The sequence below is a fragment of the Erythrolamprus reginae genome, chromosome 10 (genome assembly GCF_031021105.1).
Source record: "Erythrolamprus reginae isolate rEryReg1 chromosome 10, rEryReg1.hap1, whole genome shotgun sequence".
In the NCBI taxonomy this organism is placed as follows: domain Eukaryota; kingdom Metazoa; phylum Chordata; class Lepidosauria; order Squamata; family Dipsadidae; genus Erythrolamprus; species Erythrolamprus reginae.
In genome coordinates this window covers 34441313-34462466 of record NC_091959.1, presented here as the reverse complement: position 1 = coordinate 34462466, position 21154 = coordinate 34441313, and the positions used below count along the sequence as shown (strand labels likewise).

The 21154-nt window shown below is 48.5% G+C and overlaps 1 protein-coding gene across 1 annotated transcript in view; it reads right to left on the bottom strand.

The window, feature by feature from the left end:
- Positions 1 to 21154, bottom strand: part of MLEC (malectin) — a 42423-nt gene that overhangs the window by 9409 nt on the left and 11860 nt on the right. Inside the window, exons 2-3 of the mRNA XM_070762277.1 lie at positions 3997 to 4175; positions 1914 to 2090 (exon numbers count right to left, since the gene is read on the bottom strand). Coding sequence (XP_070618378.1) covers positions 1914 to 2090; positions 3997 to 4175 — 356 coding nt within the window. The remainder of the gene's footprint in view (positions 1 to 1913; positions 2091 to 3996; positions 4176 to 21154) is intronic.

Genomic DNA, 21154 nt, shown 5'->3' with positions numbered 1-21154 from the left:
TTATTCTTTACATTGTTGTAACCTTTAGTAGTAAGACGGTGAGGGTAAAATTTTAATTTAGAATTTTAAGAATTGCTAATATTGTATAAAATTAACAGAAAATATTATACAGGAAGAGAGATGGAGTGATTAATGAGAAAAGAAAAGTTTGTATATGATTGATTTTAAGCATTTTTGTTGTCTTTATAACCATACATTGTTTTATTTTATGGTGGAGAAAAATAAAAAAATGTATACCGAAGAAGAGAGAACTCTATACAGGTAGTCCTCAACTCACAACCACAACTGAGCCCAATATTCATGTTGCCAAGTTGAAAATTGTTACATGGGTTTGTTCCATTTTATTACTTTTCTCATCGCACCCTTTTAAGTGAATCACTGCAGGGGATAAGCAAGTAAACGTGCTTGTTAAGTCCAGTTTCCCCCTTGACTCTGCTTGTCGGAAGGTCACAAAAGGAGATCATACAACTCAAGGACACTGCAACGCGTCATAAATGCGAGTCGCCTGTTAAGCCCCCGAACGTAAATCATGTGATCACAGGTCATAAGCACGGAAAGGGCCACTTTATTTTCAGTGCCCTTGCAATTTCCTTGTAGGGCTTTATAGGTCATAAGCAACAGTTTGAATTGAGTCCGGAAACCAATTGGCAGCCAATGCAGACTGTGGTCTGCACTGGCTGCCAATTAGTTTCTGGACTCAATTCAAAGTGTTGCTTATGACCTATAAAGCCCTACATGGCATCGGACCAGATCACCTGCGGGACCCCCTTCTGCCGCACGAATCCCAGTGATCAGTCCGGTCCCAGGTCCTGTCACCTAGACAATGTTGCTTGGGAGAGCCTACGGGAAGAGCCTTCTCCGGGGGCTCCGGGTCTATGGAATCAGCTCCCCCCCCTGGAGATTGGTACTGCCCCCCCCCCCCCGCCTTCCGCAAGAGGCTTAAGATTCACTTATGTCGCCAGGCTTGGGCCGATTAGATCAGTGATGGCAAACTTATGGCACGTGGCATACCTACTGGCACGCAAGCTGTTGCCATAGCTCAGCTCCAATGTGCAAGTGTGTGCCAGTCACCTGATTTGGGGCTTGCACAGAGGCTCTGGGAGGCCGTTTTCGGCTTCCAGAGAGCTTCCATGGGGATGGGCAAGGACGTTTTTACCCTCCTCCAACTACAGGGAAGCCTTTGGAGCCTGGAGAAGGTGAAACAAGAGCCTACTGGGCCCACCAGAAGTTGGGAAACAGGCCATTTCCAGCCTCCAGAGAGCCTCCAAGGGGTGGGGGAAGCTGTTTTTGCCCTCCCCATGCAATGAATTAGGGGTGTGGGTACTCAACGCATGTGCCATAGTGTCCACACATGCTCTTTCGTTACCCAAGGGAAAGAAGGTTTGCCATCACTGGATTAGATCTTAGTCCCCCTGGCCAACAAATTATATTATTATTATTATTATTATTATTATTATTATTATTATTATTATTATTATTATTAATTAGATTTGTATGCCGCCCCTCTCCGAAGACTCCCATACAAATGATTGTATGATTGTTGCATGAATGGGTGTGAGTGATTCTTAATATAATCAGGGATTTTAGATTGTTCTGTAATTTTAATTAATTGGACTGATTTTGTTGTGATTTACTGTTCTTTTATATGTTGTGAGCTGCCCCGAGTCTTCGGAGAGGGGCAGCATAGAAATCCAATCAATCAATTAATCAATTTCAAATGGACACAAAGCGGACTGTTGTAAGTTGAGGACTACCTGTACCTCTTTCCTGCCCTGATGGCCCCTCCATCCTCTTCAGACAAGGCTTGCTCCTGAATGAGGGAGCCATGGGGTGCCCTCAGCTCCTCTGCCTGCACATAGCCAATCTTCCGATGGGGAAATTGGCCTCCTGGCAGGGTTTTATTTTATTTTTACCTTGACAAACTCAATGTTAAGCTTTCCTGTGAAGGTGGAAACCTCTCCCTGAACACTCAGCTTCCCCTTCTTGATGTTGATGGGGACAATCTCATCGTGGGCCGTGCTGTGCCCCACTCGGTCAAAGATGTCCAAGTCCTTCACCACCATGTGGCCGTTCAGACGCACATCGAAAACCTGTGAGTAAAAAAAGTGGCAGTAAAAAAAAAAGCAAATTCCATGCTTGGCAGGATTAGGAAGGGAATCGAAAATAGGTCGGCAAGTGTTGTATTGCCTCTGTACAAACTGATGGTGAGACCACACTTGGAGTCCTGTATACAGTTCTGGTCACCGCACCTCAAGAAGGATAGAATGGAACTGGAAAAGGTGCAAAAAAAGGGCAACAAGAAGGATCAAGGAAATGGAGCCCTTCCCTTATGAAACCAGGTTGCAATGCCTTGGTCTCGTCAGCCTTGAAAGACGGCGTTTAAGGGGTGACTTGATCGAAGTGTATAAAATCCTGCATGGGATAGAAAAGGTGGATAGAGAAAAATTATTTTCTCTATCACACAATACTAGGACGAGGGGACCCTCCCTAAAGCTCATAGGGAAGAAAGTGAGGACAAATAAAGGGAAATCTTTCTTCACCCAGAGGGTCATTGATTGATGGAATTCACTTCCAGAAGAGGTCGTGACAGCTGTCGGCCTGGATAGCTTCAAGGCAGGATTAGACAGATTCAGGGATGCCAAGTGTATCATAGGTGGTTATTGAAACAGATGTGCAAGTGCCACCTCTATGTTGGTTGAGGCAGGCAGGGTTCCCTTGAGTACCATTTGTTGGGGGTCAAGGGAAAGGGAGGGTTTTGCCTTCTTTCTACTCAAGATCCCCAGGGACAATTGGGGGGCCACTGTGCGACACAGAATGCTGGACTCGATGGGCTTTGGGCCTATTCAGCAGGGCTCTTCTTATGCTCTTATGTTCGAGTTGAAAAAGGAGACAGAATTGTTACCAGCACGTTGGGAAAACAGGCCCAACAAGGCCCAGCCCAGGGAAGTTTTCAAGCTGCTCGAAATTCTCGCTGGGAAGAATGGAACAGGCACCCACCCGTCTACACTCCTTGATAAGGAATCTTGCTTAACTCAGGCAGCTATGAATTGTTTTCAATAAATGTTGGCCCAACTGAAATATTGTTTTTATTAACACTATTCTGAGATGGTGCCAACATCCGGAGCTGCTCATTGGACAAGAGTATATGCAACTCACTGGTAAACATAGAAACATAGAAGACTGACGGCAGAAAAAGACCTCATGATCCATCTTGTCTGCCCTTATACTATTTCCTGTATTTTATCTTAGGATGGATCTATGTTTATCCCAGGCATGTTTAAATTCAGTTCCTATGGATGGACCAACCACATCTGCTGGAAGTTTGTTTCAAGCATTTATGACTCTTTCAGTAAAATAATATTTTCTCATGTTGCTTCTGATCTAACCTCAGATTGTGCCCCCTTGTTCTTGTGTTCACTTTCCTATTAAAAACACTTCCCTCCTGAACCTTATTTAACCCTTTAACATATTTAAATGTTTCGATCATGTCCCCCCTTTCCCTTCTGTCCTCCAGACTATACAGATTGAGTTCATGAAGTCTTTCCTGATAGATTTTATGCTGAAGACCTTCCACCATTTTTGTAGTCCGTCTTTGGACCCGTTCAATTTTATCCATATCTCTTTGTAGTTGAGGTTTCCAGAACTGGACCCAGTATTCCAAATGTGGTCTCATCAGCGCTCTATACAGTGGGATCACAATCTCCCTCTTCCTGCTGGTTATACCTCTAGCTATGCAGCCAAGCATTCTACTCGCTTTCCCTACAGCCTGACCGCACGGTTCACCCATTTTGAGATTGTCAGAAATCACAACCCCTACCACACAAAAAACACAAAGTACCTTTAAATATATAGTCAGAACTGATATTTAAGGTCGTTCCCCCTACACAGCCCAAAATGGAGCACTTCACAGTCCGGCAGCCCTACCCTCACCAGCTCCACCAAAGCTTTTTCGCCAATGCCTTTCAAATGGTGCTTTTGTTCACTTTCTTTCTTTACCTTTTGCTGTGACTGTGCAAAATAGACCTCAGCAAACTTCAGCACCAGGACATAGTCGCCTTCTTCCTTGATAGGCACCTCGTAGCCAAAGGTTTCCTCGTTGTAGCGTTCCGTCTGGTAGAGAATTTGATCCTCGGGGTTGGAGCGCAAGATGGGCAGTTTCATGCCATAATCAGAAGCTGCAATTCCAATAAATACACATTTTTTCTTTTTGGGTATAAATTTTTTATTGTTTTTCACACCATACAGAGATTCCAATTTACATACTTCAAATTAAAATATAAATACACATTTTTTTCGAAGCACAAGGCAAGTTCACCTTTGCCCACGGGAAGGTGGCACCAAACATTTACCATATTTTTTGGGAGTATGCGACACACCTTTTTCCTCCCTAAAAGAGGCTGAAAATTTGGGTGCATCTTATACTCTGAATGTAGCTTTTCACGAAGCTTTTTTCCCCAGCCCTAACCAGGTGCTAACGGTCTTCTCAGCTCTCACCAGCTTGCAGGTTCGTTCATTGCTACTCGCTCAGAATAAGGTGTTTTTCAGTCCTAACCAGGGGATAAAATAATGTGCTGAAGCTGACCAGACTAAGGATGCTAGCTAGATGAATACCTGGTGGGCAGATTTCCCATTTCCCCATTTTCCTCCCCAAAAACTAAGGTGTGTCTTATACTCCAAAAAATACAGTAACTGTTTAGTTTCCCTCCCATCCTCCTAGATCAGTGATGGTGAACTTTTTTTCCCTTGGGTGCCTAAAGTACGTGTGCGTGTGCTATCTCGCAAGTGACAACACCCATAATTCAATGACTGGGGATAGTGAAAATGGCCTCCCTTGCCCCCATCCCCCCTTCCAGAGGTCTTCTGAAGGCTGGAAACAGACCATTTCCCAAACTCTGGTGGACCCATTAGGCCTGTTTTTTGCCCTCCTTAGGCTCCAGAGGCAAAAATGCCCTGCCTCATCCTCCCAGAGGCTCTCTGGAAACAGAAAATGTCCTCCCAGAGCCTCCAGGTAAGCCAAAAATCAGCTGGCTGGCACACACACATGAACACTGGAGCTGAGCTAGGGTAACGGCTCACATGCCAGCAGATATGGCTCCGCACGCCACCTGTGGCACCCGTGCCATAGGTTCGTCATCACTGTCCTAGATCCTAAGGCAACCTTTTGGCTTGCCTGGGCCGCATTAAGTGTCTTGGGTCGGATATAGGATAAACTATGTAGCAGGGGTGTCAAACTCAAGGCTCAGGAGCCGGGGTGCTTAGATCTGGCCTGTGAGACCATCCTGGAAATCGCCCATGGTCCTTTGGCCAGTGAAAATGGAGCTTGCGAGGGCTGCAGGCAGCTGTCCTGAGCTCTGTTTTCACAGGCAGAGGGTTGCAGGAGGCTGTCACAGCTGAAAACAGAGCATGAGACCCTGTTTCCGCTGGCAGAGCATTCAAGCCACCACAAGGTGATGTTTGCCTGGCCACGCCCCCACACCCCTCCCCAAGGTCAAACACAACCCTGAAATGAAATCGAGTTTGACACCCCCGCAATACAGTATAGTTCAGTGATGGAGAACCTACGGCACGGGTGCCACAGGTGGCACACGGAGCCATATCTGCTGGCACATGAGCCGTTGCCCTAGCTCAGCTCCAACGTGCATGTGTGTGCCGGCCAGCTGATTTTTGGCTCGCACAGAGGCTCTAGGAAGGGGGGTTTGGCTTTCAGTGAACCTCCAGGGGGGGATGAGGGAGGGCGTTTTTATCCTTCCTCGGCTCCAGGGAAGCCTTTGGAGCCTTGGGAGGGTGAAACACGAGCCTACTGGGTCCACCAGAAGTTGGGAAGCAGGCCGTTTCCGGCCTCCAGAGGGCCTCTGGGGGGTGAGGGAAGCTGTTTTCGCTCTCCCCAGGCATTGAATTATGGGTGTGGGCACTTGCACATACGTGATAGCATGCGCCCACCCTTTTTCAGCACCCGAGGAAGAAAAAGATTCACCATCACTGGTATAGTCAATGTGCATAAGTAAACAATTTCCTTTTAAAATCTTTGATATAATCTCGTGGAGCCGCGTTAACTAGCTGCTCAGGGCTTCGTGCGCCCTGCAGGTTGGACACACCTTCAAACTTTTAAGGAAAGAATTCCCTGATCAAATGACACACACATACACAAACACAGAAGCTACAAACACAGGGAGCTAACTTGAAAGACATCTGCAAGCTCAAACCAAGCAGGTCACAAGGTACCCCAAGAGTTCTGCCAGTGAAGTTGGCTCAGGACCTACTGGCCTATTTCCCGGCGACATGTGGCAGATCCACAAGGACTTCCCACTTTCGGTAGTTTTAACAGAAACATTTTCTTCCCTCCTAAATTAAGCTGCTCAATCAGGAACTCTTTGACAAAACCAGGAAGCCGAGGGTTGGGAGGGAGCTTCAAACTCTGGAACAGGGATGGAAACAAAGTCCCACGTGGCGCACGTCTTCAGCTGCCCCCCTCTCAGGGACGCTCCCGTTTGTGAGTTACCACCCCCCACCTAAGAATCCACTTGTTTATTTATTCGTTCAATTTCTAGGCTGCCCTTCTCCGGACTCAGCGCGGCTTTACAATATGTTAATAACAACAGTGGAAGAAATAAAAATTAAATAAAACAACACTATAAAACTTCTCTATAAAAAAGCTCGTAACTTAAAACATCAGACAGCTCACCTCATACAACTCTGTCATATCTCCGACAGTCAGACAATAATGGGGGCTGGCCAGCAGTGGGCTACAAACCGGAACGCTAAACTGCACTCGACGCCACGGCTCATAAGTTCTTGCCAGGCCAGCACGATTTTGCTGCTGCACCTTTGGAGGTAGCAAAATCGTGCACGGAGCCGCAGGTAAAACCTCACTGAAACACGGGCGACCTGCGGCTCCTTGCGCAATTTTGCTACCTCCACAGGTGCAGCAGCAAAACTTTGCTGGCCCCGCAAGAACTTACGAGCCGCAGCGGCGAGCGCAATTTAGAGTTCCAACTCGTAGCCCACCGCTGGGGCTGGCACAAAGTAACCAAGTTCAGCAGCCCCACGCCTGTCAGCAGAGATGTGTCTTTAAGCTCTTCCAGAAGGCCAGGACAGTGGGAATATTACAGATCTCTGAGGGGAGTTGATTCCAGAGGGCAGGGGCCAACCCAGAAAAGGCCCATCCCCTAGGGCAGTGATGGCGAACCTATGGCACGGGTGCCACAGTGTTACATGGAGCCGTATCTGCTGGCACGCAAGTTGTTGCCCTAGCTCAGCTCCAAAGTGCATGTGTGTGCCGGCCTGCTGATTTTTGGCTTGCACAGAGGCTCTGGGAGGGCATTTTTGGCTTCCAGAGAGCTTCCAGGGTGTGTGGGTGGGGGCGTTTTTACCCTCCCCCAGCTCCAGGGAATCCTTTGGAGCCTAGGGAGGGCGAAACACGAGCCTACTGGGCCCACCAGAAGTTGGGGAACAGGCCGTTTTTGGCCTCCAGAGGGTCTCTGGGAGGTGGGGGAAGCTGTTTTCGCATTGAATTATGGGTGTGGGTACGAGCATGGGCGATAGTGTGCGCCCATGCTCCTTCATCACCCGAGGGAAAAAAGGTACACCATCACTGCCCCAGGGCCTGCCAGCCAGCGTTGTCTGGCTGACGGGACCTGGATAAGGCCGACCCTGTGGGCCCTAACCGGTCGATGGGATACATGAGGCAGGAGATGGTCCTGTAGGTAATCAGGTCCTAAGTCATGTAGGACCTGATTACCTTTACATTTAAAGGTCAACAACAACACTTTGAATTGCATTCGGAGACTAGTTGGCAACCAGTGCAGCTTGCAGAGTGATGAAGAAACAGGGGCCTTATCTGGGTGGATCTCGGGACGGTAACTAAGAAATAAAATGCTTTCAGGTCTGCTCAATATTGGAATCTCATTTCTGGACAGTAACAGATACGGCTGCACTTCTCTCCGCAATGCAAGTCGTTAAATCAGGGCTGCCAAACTGTGGGCCAGATGTGTCATGTGCATGCCACGCCCACCCCTGCTCCACGAGGGGGAAAAAATGTCACAATATGTTATGGGATGGCAAGGTGACATGGCACGTTTGACATAAAACTTATCAGGAAAGACTTCATGAACTCAATCTGTAGAGTCTGGAGGACAGAACAGAAAGGGGGGGACATGATCAAAACATTTAAATATGTTAAAAGGTTAAATAAGGTTCAGGATGGAAGTGTTTTTAATAGGAAAGTGGACACAAGAACAAAGGGGCACAATCTGAGGTCAGTTGGGGGAAAGATCAGAAGCAACGTGAGAAAATATTATTTGACTGAAAGAGGAGTAGATGCTTGGAACAAACTTCCAGCCGACATGGTTGGTCAATCCACAGTAACTGAATTTAAACATGCCTGGGATAAACAGAACCATCCTAAGATAAAATACAGGAAATAGTAAAAAGGCAGACTAGATGGACCAGGAAGTGTTTTTCTGCCGTCAATCTTGTGTTACATCTGTCGGGTTACAAAACTAAGATCTTGAATTGGTGCTACAGGCAGTCCTTGAGTTACAACCAGTCACTTAGCAACTGTTCAGAGTTATGACGGGCATCCCTAGAGCTACTTACAACCCAGATGTGAAGTTCTGTCGTGATTATATATATTCTGGGTGCTCAGCCCCCCCCCCCTACATTTATAGCTGTTTGGGGTATCCAGCAAACCAAGTCCCCTGAAGACAATGGATTTGCTTAAGGTTCACGGTGTTTGCTTAATGATTGCAATGATTCTCTTAATAGACTGCCGCAAAATTGCAAAATGCCCATATTTCTCCAACACTACGTGGACTGCATTGGTTGCCGATTGGTTTCCGGACACAATTCAAAGTGTTGGTAATGACCTATAAAGCCCTACATGGCATCGGGGCAGACTACCTCCGGGACCACCTCCTGCCGCATGAGTCCCAGCGACCGATCAAGTCCCACAGAGTTGGCCTTCTCCTGGTCCTGTCAGCTAGACCAGTGTTTCCCAACTTTGGCAACTTGAAGATATCTGGACTTCAACTCCCAGAATTCCCCAGCTGGCAGTTGAAGTCCAACTATCTTCAAGTTGCCAAGGTTGGGAAACACTGAACTAGACAATGTCGCTTGGCGGGGCCTAGGGGAAGAGTCTTCTCTGTGGTAGCCCCGGCCCTCTGGAAACAGCTCCTCCCAGAGATTCACACTGCCCCCATCCTGCTTGCCTTCTGTAGGAGTCTCAAGACTCACCTATGTCCCCAAGCTTGGGACAATTAGGTCTCAGCCCCCTGGCCAACAAAATGAGATATATGCTGTATGATTGAACTGGTATGATTGTTTTTAAATATTGGATTTTTAGATGGTAATTTTAAATTTAATTCAATTTTCTGTTGTACTGTATTGTTATATTATATGCAGCGAGCCACCCCAAGTCCTCGGAGACGGGTGGCATACAAATCTAATTAATAAAATAAATAAGTAAGTAAAAGATTGAAAATCAGGTATAGTTACACAGGGACCCACTAATGATTGGCACAACTTATGACTGCAATTTATAAGGCCATTGAGTCAAGTACTACCTGTTTATTAACAGCAGGCTACTACATATTTTGAAACCACTTTAATCCTGAAATTCTCTTCACGGGGCTATTTTCATTTTAAGTGTTTATGAGATGTTTTCTTATGGCTTATGCATTCCATGGTTTAAATTCCAAGAGAACTTCTCAAGAGTTCTTTGACAGATGGGCGCAACAGATCTGCAAGGAAGTCGTGCCATTTTACACAGTGATTTCTGATGTGTCCTTGGAGTAGCTCTACTCCCCCTTTTGTTCTGCCTGTGGGAGAGAGGGAGGGAGAAGGGAACCACAAAACAACAAAAGGAGCTTCAACCACTGGTAGCCCAGAAGAAAATGCTTGAAGAACTAATATTAGGCTGTGCAAAGGTTATGACTGGATGTCAAAATGCCTAGCCTCAGCCTTATTACAGCCAAGCAGAAGCCTCCATTCAGCTATTTTTGGCATAAAAATCCCTGCAACTCCTGTGAGAAATGAGAAGTACATTCAATATTTCATAAACAGAAGTTGTGTCTCCTTTCCATGGACTTCTGCTAAAGGCAAATCGTTCCACATATGCCCCCCATTTGGAATGCTTAGTTCTCCTGCACCGAACGAGCCCAGAGTTAGAAATCGTGGCAAAATTCGAGCCGGCTCGAAGCAAAAGTTGAGTTGGCAACTTAAGCACGCCCTTTTCCAGAAACTGGGCTTTTGCCATGAAAGTACAGTGGTGTTTCCTTCCATTTTCAACTTAAATAGGCGTTGATTGCTTACCTGAACGCCTCTTCTCGTACGGTGAGCGGGTACAGCAGTCACATGGGTTGCTCATGTCCAATCCGGTGGAACTGAGCCTAGTGTTAAAAAAGCTTGCCGGATCCGCCCCTTCCCCAGAATTCGCGAATCCATAGACTAGGCTCAGCTGTGAAGCTCTGTAGTGTTCAACTCTTATTGTTAGAGGAAAAAAAGGATTATAGAAAGGTAAGGAAGACACATACAAGGGCGGGAAGTGACTGCTGTACCCGCTCACCGTACGAGAAGAGGCGTTCAGGTAAGCAATCAACGCCTATTCTCCGTACTGAAGGAGCGGGTCCAGCAGTCACATGGGACATACCCAATAGATGGTCCCTAGGGTGGGATTAGATTGCTATCGTGTGAGATAACGGATTGGAGTACCCTTCTGCCGAAGGCAGCGTCCGCTGAAGCGTAAGCATCAATCTTGTAGTGCCTGATGAAGGAATTTGGCGAGGCCCAAGTGGCTGCTTTGCAGACCTCCTCCAACGGGGCTTGAGTCGCCCAAGCGGCCGAGGTGGCTGCGCTTCTGGTGGAATGCGCTGTGATGTTCCTTGGAACTGAGAGGGAGGCCGATTCATAGGCCTTAGATATAGTCCCTCTGATCCAACGGCCTATTACTGTTGAAGACACTTTGGTCCCCATGACTCTGGGGTGATAGGCTATAAACAGTGCTTCTGACCTCCGAAAGGGTCCTGTGCGTTGGATATAGATTCTCAGCGCTCTAATAAGATCCAGAGTGTGCCATCTAATTGCCAAGGGATGGTCTCGTTGGAGGCAGAAGGAAGGTAGGACAATATCCTGAGTTCTGTGGAACATGGAACTGACCTTGGGTAAGAAGGTAGGGTCCAGTCGCAAGACTACCTTGTCCTGATGGAACTGACAAAGGTCCTGCCTGATTGAGAGGGCAGCCAGCTCCGAAATGCGTCGAGCAGAGGTAATAGCCACCAGGAATGCTACCTTAAAAGATAAGTACCTTAGGTACGCTGATTTTAGGGGTTCGTATGGTGCCTGCGTGAGGGAATGGAGAACCCGAGGCAAATCCCAAGATGGATACCTGTGGACCTTGGAAGGTCTGAGGTTGGCTATGCCCTTGAGAAATTCCTGAACCTCTGGAAAGGATCGGAGAGGCTGTCTGCGGGGGCCCCCTAGGACAGATGAAATGGCTGCCAGATGACGCCGGAGGGTGCTGGTAGAAAGTCCTTTATGGAAGCCTTGCATAAGGAAGGAGATGATTCTGTGTATGGGAATGCACAGAGGGGAGAGGCCTTCCTGTAGGCACCACTGGTGAAACTTGGACCACGTGTGGTCGTAGATTCGATTGGTCGAGCTCCTTCTGGCCTTTAAAATGACCTCCGCTGTATCGGGGTCATGACCACGCAGTTCTAAGTCTCTCCTGATAACAGCCAGGCGGTGAGGTGGAACCACTCCGGGTCTGGATGGAATGAGGCCCCCTGCCGCAGCATATCCCCCGAAACGGGGAGTCGCCAGGGGTCCTGAACGGACAGCTGTTGGAGATCCGCGAACCAGGGTCGGCGGGGCCAATGAGGGGCGATTAGGATCACTCGGGCCCTCTCGGTGAGGACCTTGTGAATCACGTCCGGGAGAATCGGAATTGGAGGAAAGGCGTAAAGTAGGCCTGGCGGCCATGGGCTCCGGAGGGCATTGATTGCTTCCGCTCCCGGGGATGGAAATCTGGAAAAGAAGCGAGGGAGTTGGGCGTTCGCATTGGTCGCGAAGAGATCCAGAATAGGTAGACCGAATCTGAGGCAGATCTGATGGAACAGGTCCTGATGGAGGTTCCACTCTCCTGGGTCTATCGTTGCTCGAGATAGCCAATCCGCCTGGACGTTGAGGCTCCCCGAGATGTGGTCGGCTAGGAGCGACCGAAGATGTTTTTCCGCCCAAAGGCCTAACTTGAGGGCCTCCCTCATGAGAGCCTTGGATCTCGTGCCCCCCTGTCTGCAGATATGGCTTTTTGTGGCAATGTTGTCGGTGAGAATGAGAACGTGCCGGTTGGGAATGCGAGGAGAGAAATGTTTCAGAGCCAGAGAAACGGCTCTTAATTCTAGCCAATTGATTGGCCTGGAAGCTTCCTCCGGGGACCACGTGCCCTGGGCTATCATCCCCTGGGCGTGGGCGCCCCATCCCGATAGACTGGCATCTGTGGTGATGACAAATTGATCCGGGCACCTGAACGGGGATCCTTTGTCCATGGCCGGAGACTTCCACCACTTGAAGGATCTGCGAACACTTGGTGGAATGACAATGCGACGATTTGAGTTGCTGTGCCCCGATCTCTGAAAGGGTAATAGGAGCCACTGAAGTTCCCTAGCATGAAGGCGAGCCCAGGGAATGATGCCTATGCATGACACCATCTTCCCCAAAAGGGAAGACAGAGTTACTATGGATACTGAAGGTTTGGATAAAATGTTGGAAATTAACTCCCCTATACTGAATTTTCTCTCGGGAGAGAGAAAAACCTGGGAGGATTCTGAATTAATAATGGAACCCAGGTGTAAAATGGATGTGGAAGGTTGGAGATGGCTTTTATCAAAGTTGATGGAAAATCCATGGTCCTGAAGGACTGACATGGTGACAGACAGGTCTGAAATCACTTTCTCTAGGGAGTTCCCATGAATCAAAATATCATCAAGATAACATAAAATGTGGATGGGAGACGCCCGGATATAGGCCGCCAGGGACCCCAAGAGCTTTGTAAAGACCCGAGGGGCCGAGGAAAGGCCAAATGGCATTGCCCTATACTGGAAATGCCTACCTTGAAAGGAAAAACGTAAAAATTTTCTGTGGCACTTGGCTATAGGAATGTGAAGGTAGGCCTCAGTGAGGTCTAAAGAGACCATGAAATCTCCCGTGTGGATGGCGGCCAAAATAGAAGATAAGGAGTGCATCTTAAACTTCCTATATTTGATGTATAGGTTCAGCTTCTTTAAATCCAAAATAGCTCTCCAACCTCCGGAGGACTTTGGCACCATAAATAGGATGGAGTAAAATCCTAGGCCCTTCTGACCGGAAGGGACCGGTTGAATGGCTCTGATTGACAATAAATGAGAAATGGCCTCCTCCATACGGTTACAATCTGAGGATGACCTGGGAGAAGGGCAGGAAATAAAACGTTTCGGGGGAGGAGAAACAAATTCTAACAGAAGGCCTGTTTGAACGGTGTCAATGACCCAGGGGTCCTTGGAGGTGAGACGCCAATTAGAGGCGAAATGGGCTAGGCGACCCCCTATGGGAATTGAGGAAAAAATACCATCTAGGTTTTTTTGAAGCCCTGTTAGAGGACGCTCCCCTTTGGAAGCAAAAACCTCTGCCCCTGGAGTTCCTACCTTGGGAACGAAAGCGGGGGGAATACTGACCTGAAGATCTCTGATAGGAAGCCGCTTGATCTGGCTGGCGCCCTGGGCGACGAAAGGACTGCGTTTTGGTAGCCTTTTTGGTGGTCGGGCCCAAGACTTTCTTCTTGTCCGTGGTTTCCGTGAGGAGTGGATCCAGAAGATCATCGAAAAGAAGGTCGCGCTTTAAGGGACCCTGGGATAACTGCCACTTCTGGCGTACTCCCGCTTGCCAAGGGCGAATCCATAGGAGTCTTCTTGCCGTTGTAGAAGCTGCAATAGACTTAGCAGAAAATCTAGTAGATTGCAAGGTGGCATCAGCCACGTACTGGGCAGCTGCAAAGACCTTGTTGAAGTCTTGTTGACCTCTCAAGTCATCGGGAGGAATATGCTGTTGTAGTTGGCGAAGCCACAGAAGCATGGCTCTGGAGAAAAAGGAAGCTGCTGCAGAACTTTTAATGGCCCAGGAATCTGCGGTGAATCCTCTTTTGAGCATTTGTTCAATCCGCTTGTCCTCTGGGCGGAGGACTTCCTCTGCTTCGCCTGGCACAGCCGCTGCCGAGTGAAGGATCTTGACAGGTTCATCCGGCTTAGGAAAGGAGAGGAGCTCTTCATAGGAAGAGGAAAGTTTGTACAATTTTCTGTCCTTGGTGGAGGGATTAAGGCCAGAGGCTGGGAAATCCCACTGTTTAAGTAAGGCATCTTTAAACAATTTAGGCATAGGAATTACCTCGTTATCCTCCTGTTCCTCTGTGAAGTAAGGTAAGTTCTCCTCCGGGGGATCAGTGGAAGTGGAGGCTTGTTTCTCCTGGGCTGCTAATCCCGTAGAAATTCTAGCTTTGAGGAGGAGAGATTTGAACAATTGAGAAGGAAAAATAGTAATTGGAGAAGGAACCTTTATTTGGGATTCCTCATCATCTGAGAGGCCTTGAAAGGGATCCTCATCATCCTCCAAATCCTCATATTCGTCCTGAGAGGAATCTGAATCCTCCTGAATAGGAGCTCTAACCGCTGGGGAGGAACCCAAGGGGCGGGAGGGACGAGGAGGAGGAGGAGGTACGGAAAGCTCATTGATGGTGGAGAGTTTGGCATCAATGGCCTTGGACAACACAGAAAAAATAGATTGGAACTCAGGAGGTAAACTAGAAATATCAGCAGGAATGGCAGAAGAATCCCTAAAGGCCTGGGAGGATCCTGGCTGGGGGGAATCTTCAATAATATCTGGTTCCTCTGGACCTATGCCCCATAGATTAGGTTGGGGTCTGTCTAGGTTAGGCTCATCCAGAGATAACACAGGGACCCCAGAAGGAGGTAGACTAGAAGCCTCTGGGGGGTCTTGACTACTGAGTACTTGGGCCTGTACTTTCAAACGCTTTGCTGATTTATCATGTATTCTTTGTAGGGCTAGGTCCCTTCTCTTCTCGGCCCTGGTGACCTTGGTCGAGGGGCGGGCCCCTGGAGAAGAGGAGGAAGAGGCCTGGGGGATACTAGTAATTTCATCGCCTGTAGGCCTGGCCTCTCTGGGACCTTTAGTTGTGCCTCTCTTGGGAAAAGTAGCCATAGTCTGACAATTAACAGAAGACAAGGCTGAGCCAATAACTGAATAATTAAGGAGAAGAATTTCAAGTACTTCCCAAGAGGAATGGATCCTGCTTCGAGGCCTCGAAGCTGCTGAGACTTGAGGGCAATCTGGGCAAACCCAGAGTTCGTGTCCCCAGATCCAGCGGGGCCCAGCCTCCCTAAACTTTGTAATTAAGTAAACCAAGGCACTCTGGTTGGAGGCTTAGCCGGTGGAGAATTAAGCCTGGGCGTCCCAAGGCCCGCTCCGGGATCCACGCGGTGGACTGAGGCCTACGCGGCTGGCAGAAGGCCAACACGAGAGGCCTAAATTTAAAAATGGGCGCGAAGGCCTTCGCGCCGAAAAATCGCTCCGAGATAGGATTTTTAAAGGGGAAGCGATCGACTAAGTCCAGGAGACTAGAAAGGCGTCTCACTCCGCAGGAGGTATATTAAAGCCCTTTAATCATATTACAATAATGAATCAATAAATCAATACTTGCACCGAAACCTCCAGGCCAAAGGATTAAAAGAATCCACAAGCGGCAGCGGGAATCGTACACGGCAAAACCGCCGGGGGAAAACGAAACCGCAACTTCTCCAAAGGAAAAAAGCCGAGCCTCAAACGGCTGGCGCTATCCGTGCAAGTAAATAATAATGGTAAAACAATTCTTACTACTTTTGAAGGAAAAGATCGAAGGGAAGGTGTTAGAATGTTGAACGAGCTATCACAATACAACCGCAGGATATGCGAACTGAGCGAATTCTGGGGAAGGGGCGGATCCGGCAAGCTTTTTTAACACTAGGCTCAGTTCCACCGGATTGGACATGAGCAACCCATGTGACTGCTGGACCCGCTCCTTCAGTACGGAGAAATTAATCTGCAATTCAGCTATTCGGCGTTTCGTAACACAACCAGGGTTTTTCCTGAAGAAAAGAACTAGCTGAAAAGAAAACCCTAGAATCACAAGCCACAAACCAGCCAGAAGCCCTGAAGCCAAAGACTTCCTCAGAGCAGCCAAAGAGAAGGAAGGCACGCACCGAAACCCCCAGAACTCTCCCTGCTCTTGCAGTCAGCAAAGCAAAGAGGCACAAAACTTTCTCAGAAGCAATCGTAGATCATCTTGAAGTGAAAAAGAACTCCGCTAAAACAGCCTTTTCATCTGGACTGCAAATGTGGATTGGGTTTATACTCTTCTCCAAATATTGGAGAGGTCAAAAGGGAGACAGGCTCTTGCTGTGTTGTGTTGACCACACAGATGTTTGAAACTATATATTGTAGCCCTTGACTTGAAGTTACAATGACGTTGAAAAAAGTGGCTTATAACTGACCCTTGCACTTACAACCAGAGGTGGGCTGCTAAGGTGGGATGGTGAGGTGTGCTCGCCTCCGTGGCTCTTGCTAGCGGAGTCCAGCATAATTACGCTACGGCACCAGGGCAGGTAGCAAAATCGCCCACGGGCACGCAGGGGCGCCCACGGCGCATGCACGCTATTTCGGCACCCGAGGAAAAAAAGGTTCGCCATCACTGATCTAGTCCACCCCCCAACCCACCCCCTACTGCCTCAAGCAGGATTCCGTACACCATTTCATAGAAACATAGAAGATTGACGGCAGAAAAAGACCTCATGGTCCATCTAGTCCAGTGTTCTCCAACCTTGACAACTTGAAGATATCTGGATTTCAACTCCCAGAATTCCCCAGCCAGCATTATAATATAATAAATATGATAAACTGATAAGTTAAAACTAAGCTGTCAACGAGACAGCAGGGGTGGGGTGGGGTTATGTACGTTCTGTTTTTGTTGTGTCTATGGTTTTCTCTTTCACTTCTTTTTCTGTTTGCTTTGATGGTGAATGTAAAGATGTAACGATTGAGAAAATAACCTTTTAAATGTATACTGTATATCTGAAATAATTTTTTTTAAAAAAATAAATATAATTGGAGAATAGTCCCAAAGGTGCCTTTTCAAGAGGCTACTGGACTTTCCTTTGAAGACATTTCGCTTCTCATCCAAGAGCCGAACAAGCTTCGTGGATGAGAAGCGAAACTTCTTCAGAGAAAATAGGCGTTGATTGCTTACCTGAACGCCTCTTCTCGTACGGTGAGCGGGTACAGCAGTCACATGGGTTGCTCATGTCCAATCCGGTGGAACTGAGCCTAGTGTTAAAAAAGCTTGCCGGATCCGCCCCTTCCCCAGAATTCGCGAATCCATAGACTAGGCTCAGCTGTGAAGCTCTGTAGTGTTCAACTCTTATTGTTAGAGGAAGAAAAGTTATAGAAGGTATAGAAGACACATACAAGGGCGGGAAGTGACTGCTGTACCCGCTCACCGTACGAGAAGAGGCGTTCAGGTAAGCAATCAACGCCTATTCTCCGTACTGAAGGAGCGGGTCCAGCAGTCACATGGGACATACCCAATAGATGGTCCCTAGGGTGGGATTAAATTGCTATCGTGTGAGATAACGGATTGGAGTACCCTTCTGCCGAAGGCAGCGTCCGCTGAAGCGTAAGAATCAATCTTGTAGTGCCTGATGAAGGAATTTGGCGAGGCCCAAGTGGCTGCTTTGCAGACCTCCTCCAACGGGGCTTGAGTCGCCCAAGCGGCCGAGGTGGCTGCGCTCCTGGTGGAATGCGCTGTGATGTTCCTTGGAACTGAGAGGGAGGCCGACTCATAGGCCTTAGATATGGTCCCTCTGATCCAACGACCTATAACTGTTGAAGACACTTTGGCGCCCATGACTCTGGGGTGATAGGCTATAAAAAGTGCTTCTGACCTCCGAAAGGGTCCTGTGCGTTGGATATAGATTCTCAGCGCTCTAATGAGATCCAGGGTGTGCCATCTAATTGCCAAGGGATGGTCTCGTTGGAGGCAGAAGGAAGGTAGGACAATATCCTGAGTTCTGTGGAACATGGAACTGACCTTGGGTAAGAAGGTGGGGTCCAGTCGCAAGACTACCTTGTCCTGATGAAATTGACAAAGGTCCTGCCTGATTGAAAGGGCAGCCAGCTCCGAAATGCGTCGGGCAGAGGTAATAGCCACCAGGAATGCTACCTTAAAGGATAGGTACCTGAGGGACGCCGATTTTAGGGGTTCGTATGGTGCCTGCGTGAGGGAATGGAGAACCCGTGGCAAATCCCAGGATGGATACCTGTGGACCCTGGAAGGTCTGAGGTTGGCTATGCCCTTGAGGAATTCCTGAACTTCTGGGAAGGATCGGAGAGGCTGTCTGCGGGGGCCCCCTAAGACAGATGAAATGGCTGCCAGATGACGCCGGAGGGTGCTGGTGGAGAGTCCTTTATGGAAGCCTTGCATAAGGAAGGAAATTATTCTGTGAATGGGAATGCACAGGGGAGAAAAGCCTTCCTGTAGACACCACTGGTGAAACTTGGACCATGTGTGGTCGTATATTCGATTGGTCGAACCCCTTCTGGCCTTTAAAATGACCTCCACTGTATCGGGGTCGAGACCACGCAGCTCTAAATCTCTCCTGATAACAGCCAGGCGGTGAGGTGGAACCACTCCGGGTCTAGATGGAATGAGGCCCCCTGCCGCAGCATATCCCCCGAAACGGGGAGTCGCCAAGGGTCCTGGACGGACAACTGTTGGAGATCCGCGAACCAGGGCCGGCGGGGCCAATGAGGGGCGATTAAGATTACTCGGGCCCTCTCGGTGAGGACCTTGTGAATCACGTCCGGGAGAATTGGAATTGGAGGGAATGCGTAGAGTAGGCCTGGAGGCCATGGGCTCCGGAGGGCATTGATTGCTTCCGCTCCCGGGGATGGAAATCTGGAAAAGAAGCGAGGGAGTTGGGAGTTCGCATTGGTCGCGAAGAGATCCAGAACTGGTAGGCCGAATCTGAGACTGATTTGATGGAACAGGTCCTGATGGAGGTTCCACTCTCCCGGGTCTATCGTTGCTCGAGATAGCCAATCCGCCTGGACGTTTAGGCTCCCCGAGATGTGGTCGGCTAGGAGCGACCGAAGATGTTTTTCCGCCCAAAGGCCTAACTTGAGAGCCTCCCTCATGAGGGCCTTGGACCTCGTGCCCCCCTGTCTGCAGATATGGCTTTTTGTGGCAATGTTGTCGGTCAGAATGAGAACGTGCCGGTTGGGAATGCGAGGAGAGAAGTGCTTCAGAGCCAGGGAAACGGCTCTTAACTCTAGCCAATTGATTGGCTTGGAAGCTTCTTCCGGGGACCACGTGCCCTGGGCTATCATCCCCTGGGCGTGGGCGCCCCATCCCGATAGACTGGCATCTGTGGTGATGACAAATTGATCCGGGCACCTGAACGGGGATCCTTTGTCCATGGCCGGAGATTTCCACCACTTGAAGGATCTGCGAACAACTGGTGGGATGACAATGCGACGATTTGAGTTGCTGTGCCCCGATCTCTGAAAGGGTAATAGAAGCCACTGAAGTTCCCTAGCATGAAGGCGAGCCCAGGGAATGATGCCTATGCATGACACCATCTTCCCTAAAAGGGAAGACAGGGATACTATGGATACTGAAGGTTTTGATAAAATACAAGAAATTAACTCCCCTATACTGAGTTTTCTCTCGGGAGAGAGAAAAACCTGGGAAGATTCTGAATTAATAATGGATCCCAGGTGTAATATGGATGTGGAAGGTTGGAGATGGCTTTTATCAAAGTTGATGGAAAATCCATGGTCCTGAAGGACTGACATGGTGATAGAAAGGTCTGCTTTCACTTTCTCTAGGGAGTTCCCATGAATCAAAATATCATCAAGATAACATAAAATGTGGATGGGAGACGCCCGGATATAGGCCGCCAGGGACCCCAAGAGCTTTGTAAAGACCCGAGGGGCCGAGGAAAGGCCAAATGGCATCGCCCTATACTGGAAATGTCTGCCTTGAAAGGAGAAACGTAAAAATTTTCTGTGGCATTTGGCTATAGGAATGTGGAGGTAAGCCTCAGTGAGGTCTAAAGAGACCATGAAATCTCCCGTGTGGATGGCGGCCAAAATAGATGATAAGGAGTGCATCTTAAACTTCCTATATTTGATGAACAGGTTCAGCTTCTTTAAATCCAAAATAGCTCTCCAACCTCCAGAGGATTTTGGAACCATAAATAGAATGGAATAAAAACCTAGACCCTTCTGACCGGAGGGAACCGGTTGAATGGCTCTGATGGACAATAAGTGGGAAATGGCCTCCTCCATACGGTTACAATCTGAGGAGGACCTGGGAGAAGGGCAGGAGATAAAACGTTTCGGGGGGGGAGAAATAAATTCTAAAAGAAGGCCTGTTTGAACAGTGTCAATGACCCAAGGGTCCTTGGAGGTGAGACGCCAATTAGAGGCGAAATGGGCTAGGCGACCTCCTATGGGAATTGAGGAAAAATTACCATCTAGGTTTCTTTGAAGCCCTGTTAGAGGAAGCTCCCCTTTGGAAGCGAAAACCTCTGCCCCTGGAGTTCCTACTTTGGTAACGAAAACGGGGGGAATACTGACCTGGAGATCTCTGATAGGAAGCCGTTTGATCTTGCTGGCGCCCTGGGCGACGAAAGGACTGCGTTTTGGATGCCTTTTTGGTGGTTGGACCCAAAACTTTCTTCTTGTCCGTGGTTTCCGTGAGGAGTGGATCCAGAAGATCACCGAAAAGAAGGTCGCGTTTTAACGGTCCCAGGGATAACTGCCACTTCTGGCGTACTCCTGCTTGCCAAGGGCGAATCCATAGGAGTCTTCTTGCCGTAGTCGAAGCTGCAATAGACTTAGCAGAAAATCTAGTAGATTGTAAAGTGGCATCAGCCACGTACTGAGCAGCTGCAAAGACCTTGTTGAAGTCCTGTTGACCTCTCAAGTCATCGGGAGGAATATGCTGTTGAAGCTGGCGAAGCCACAGAAGCATGGCTCTGGAGAAAAAGGAAGCCGCTGCAGAACTTTTAATGGCCCA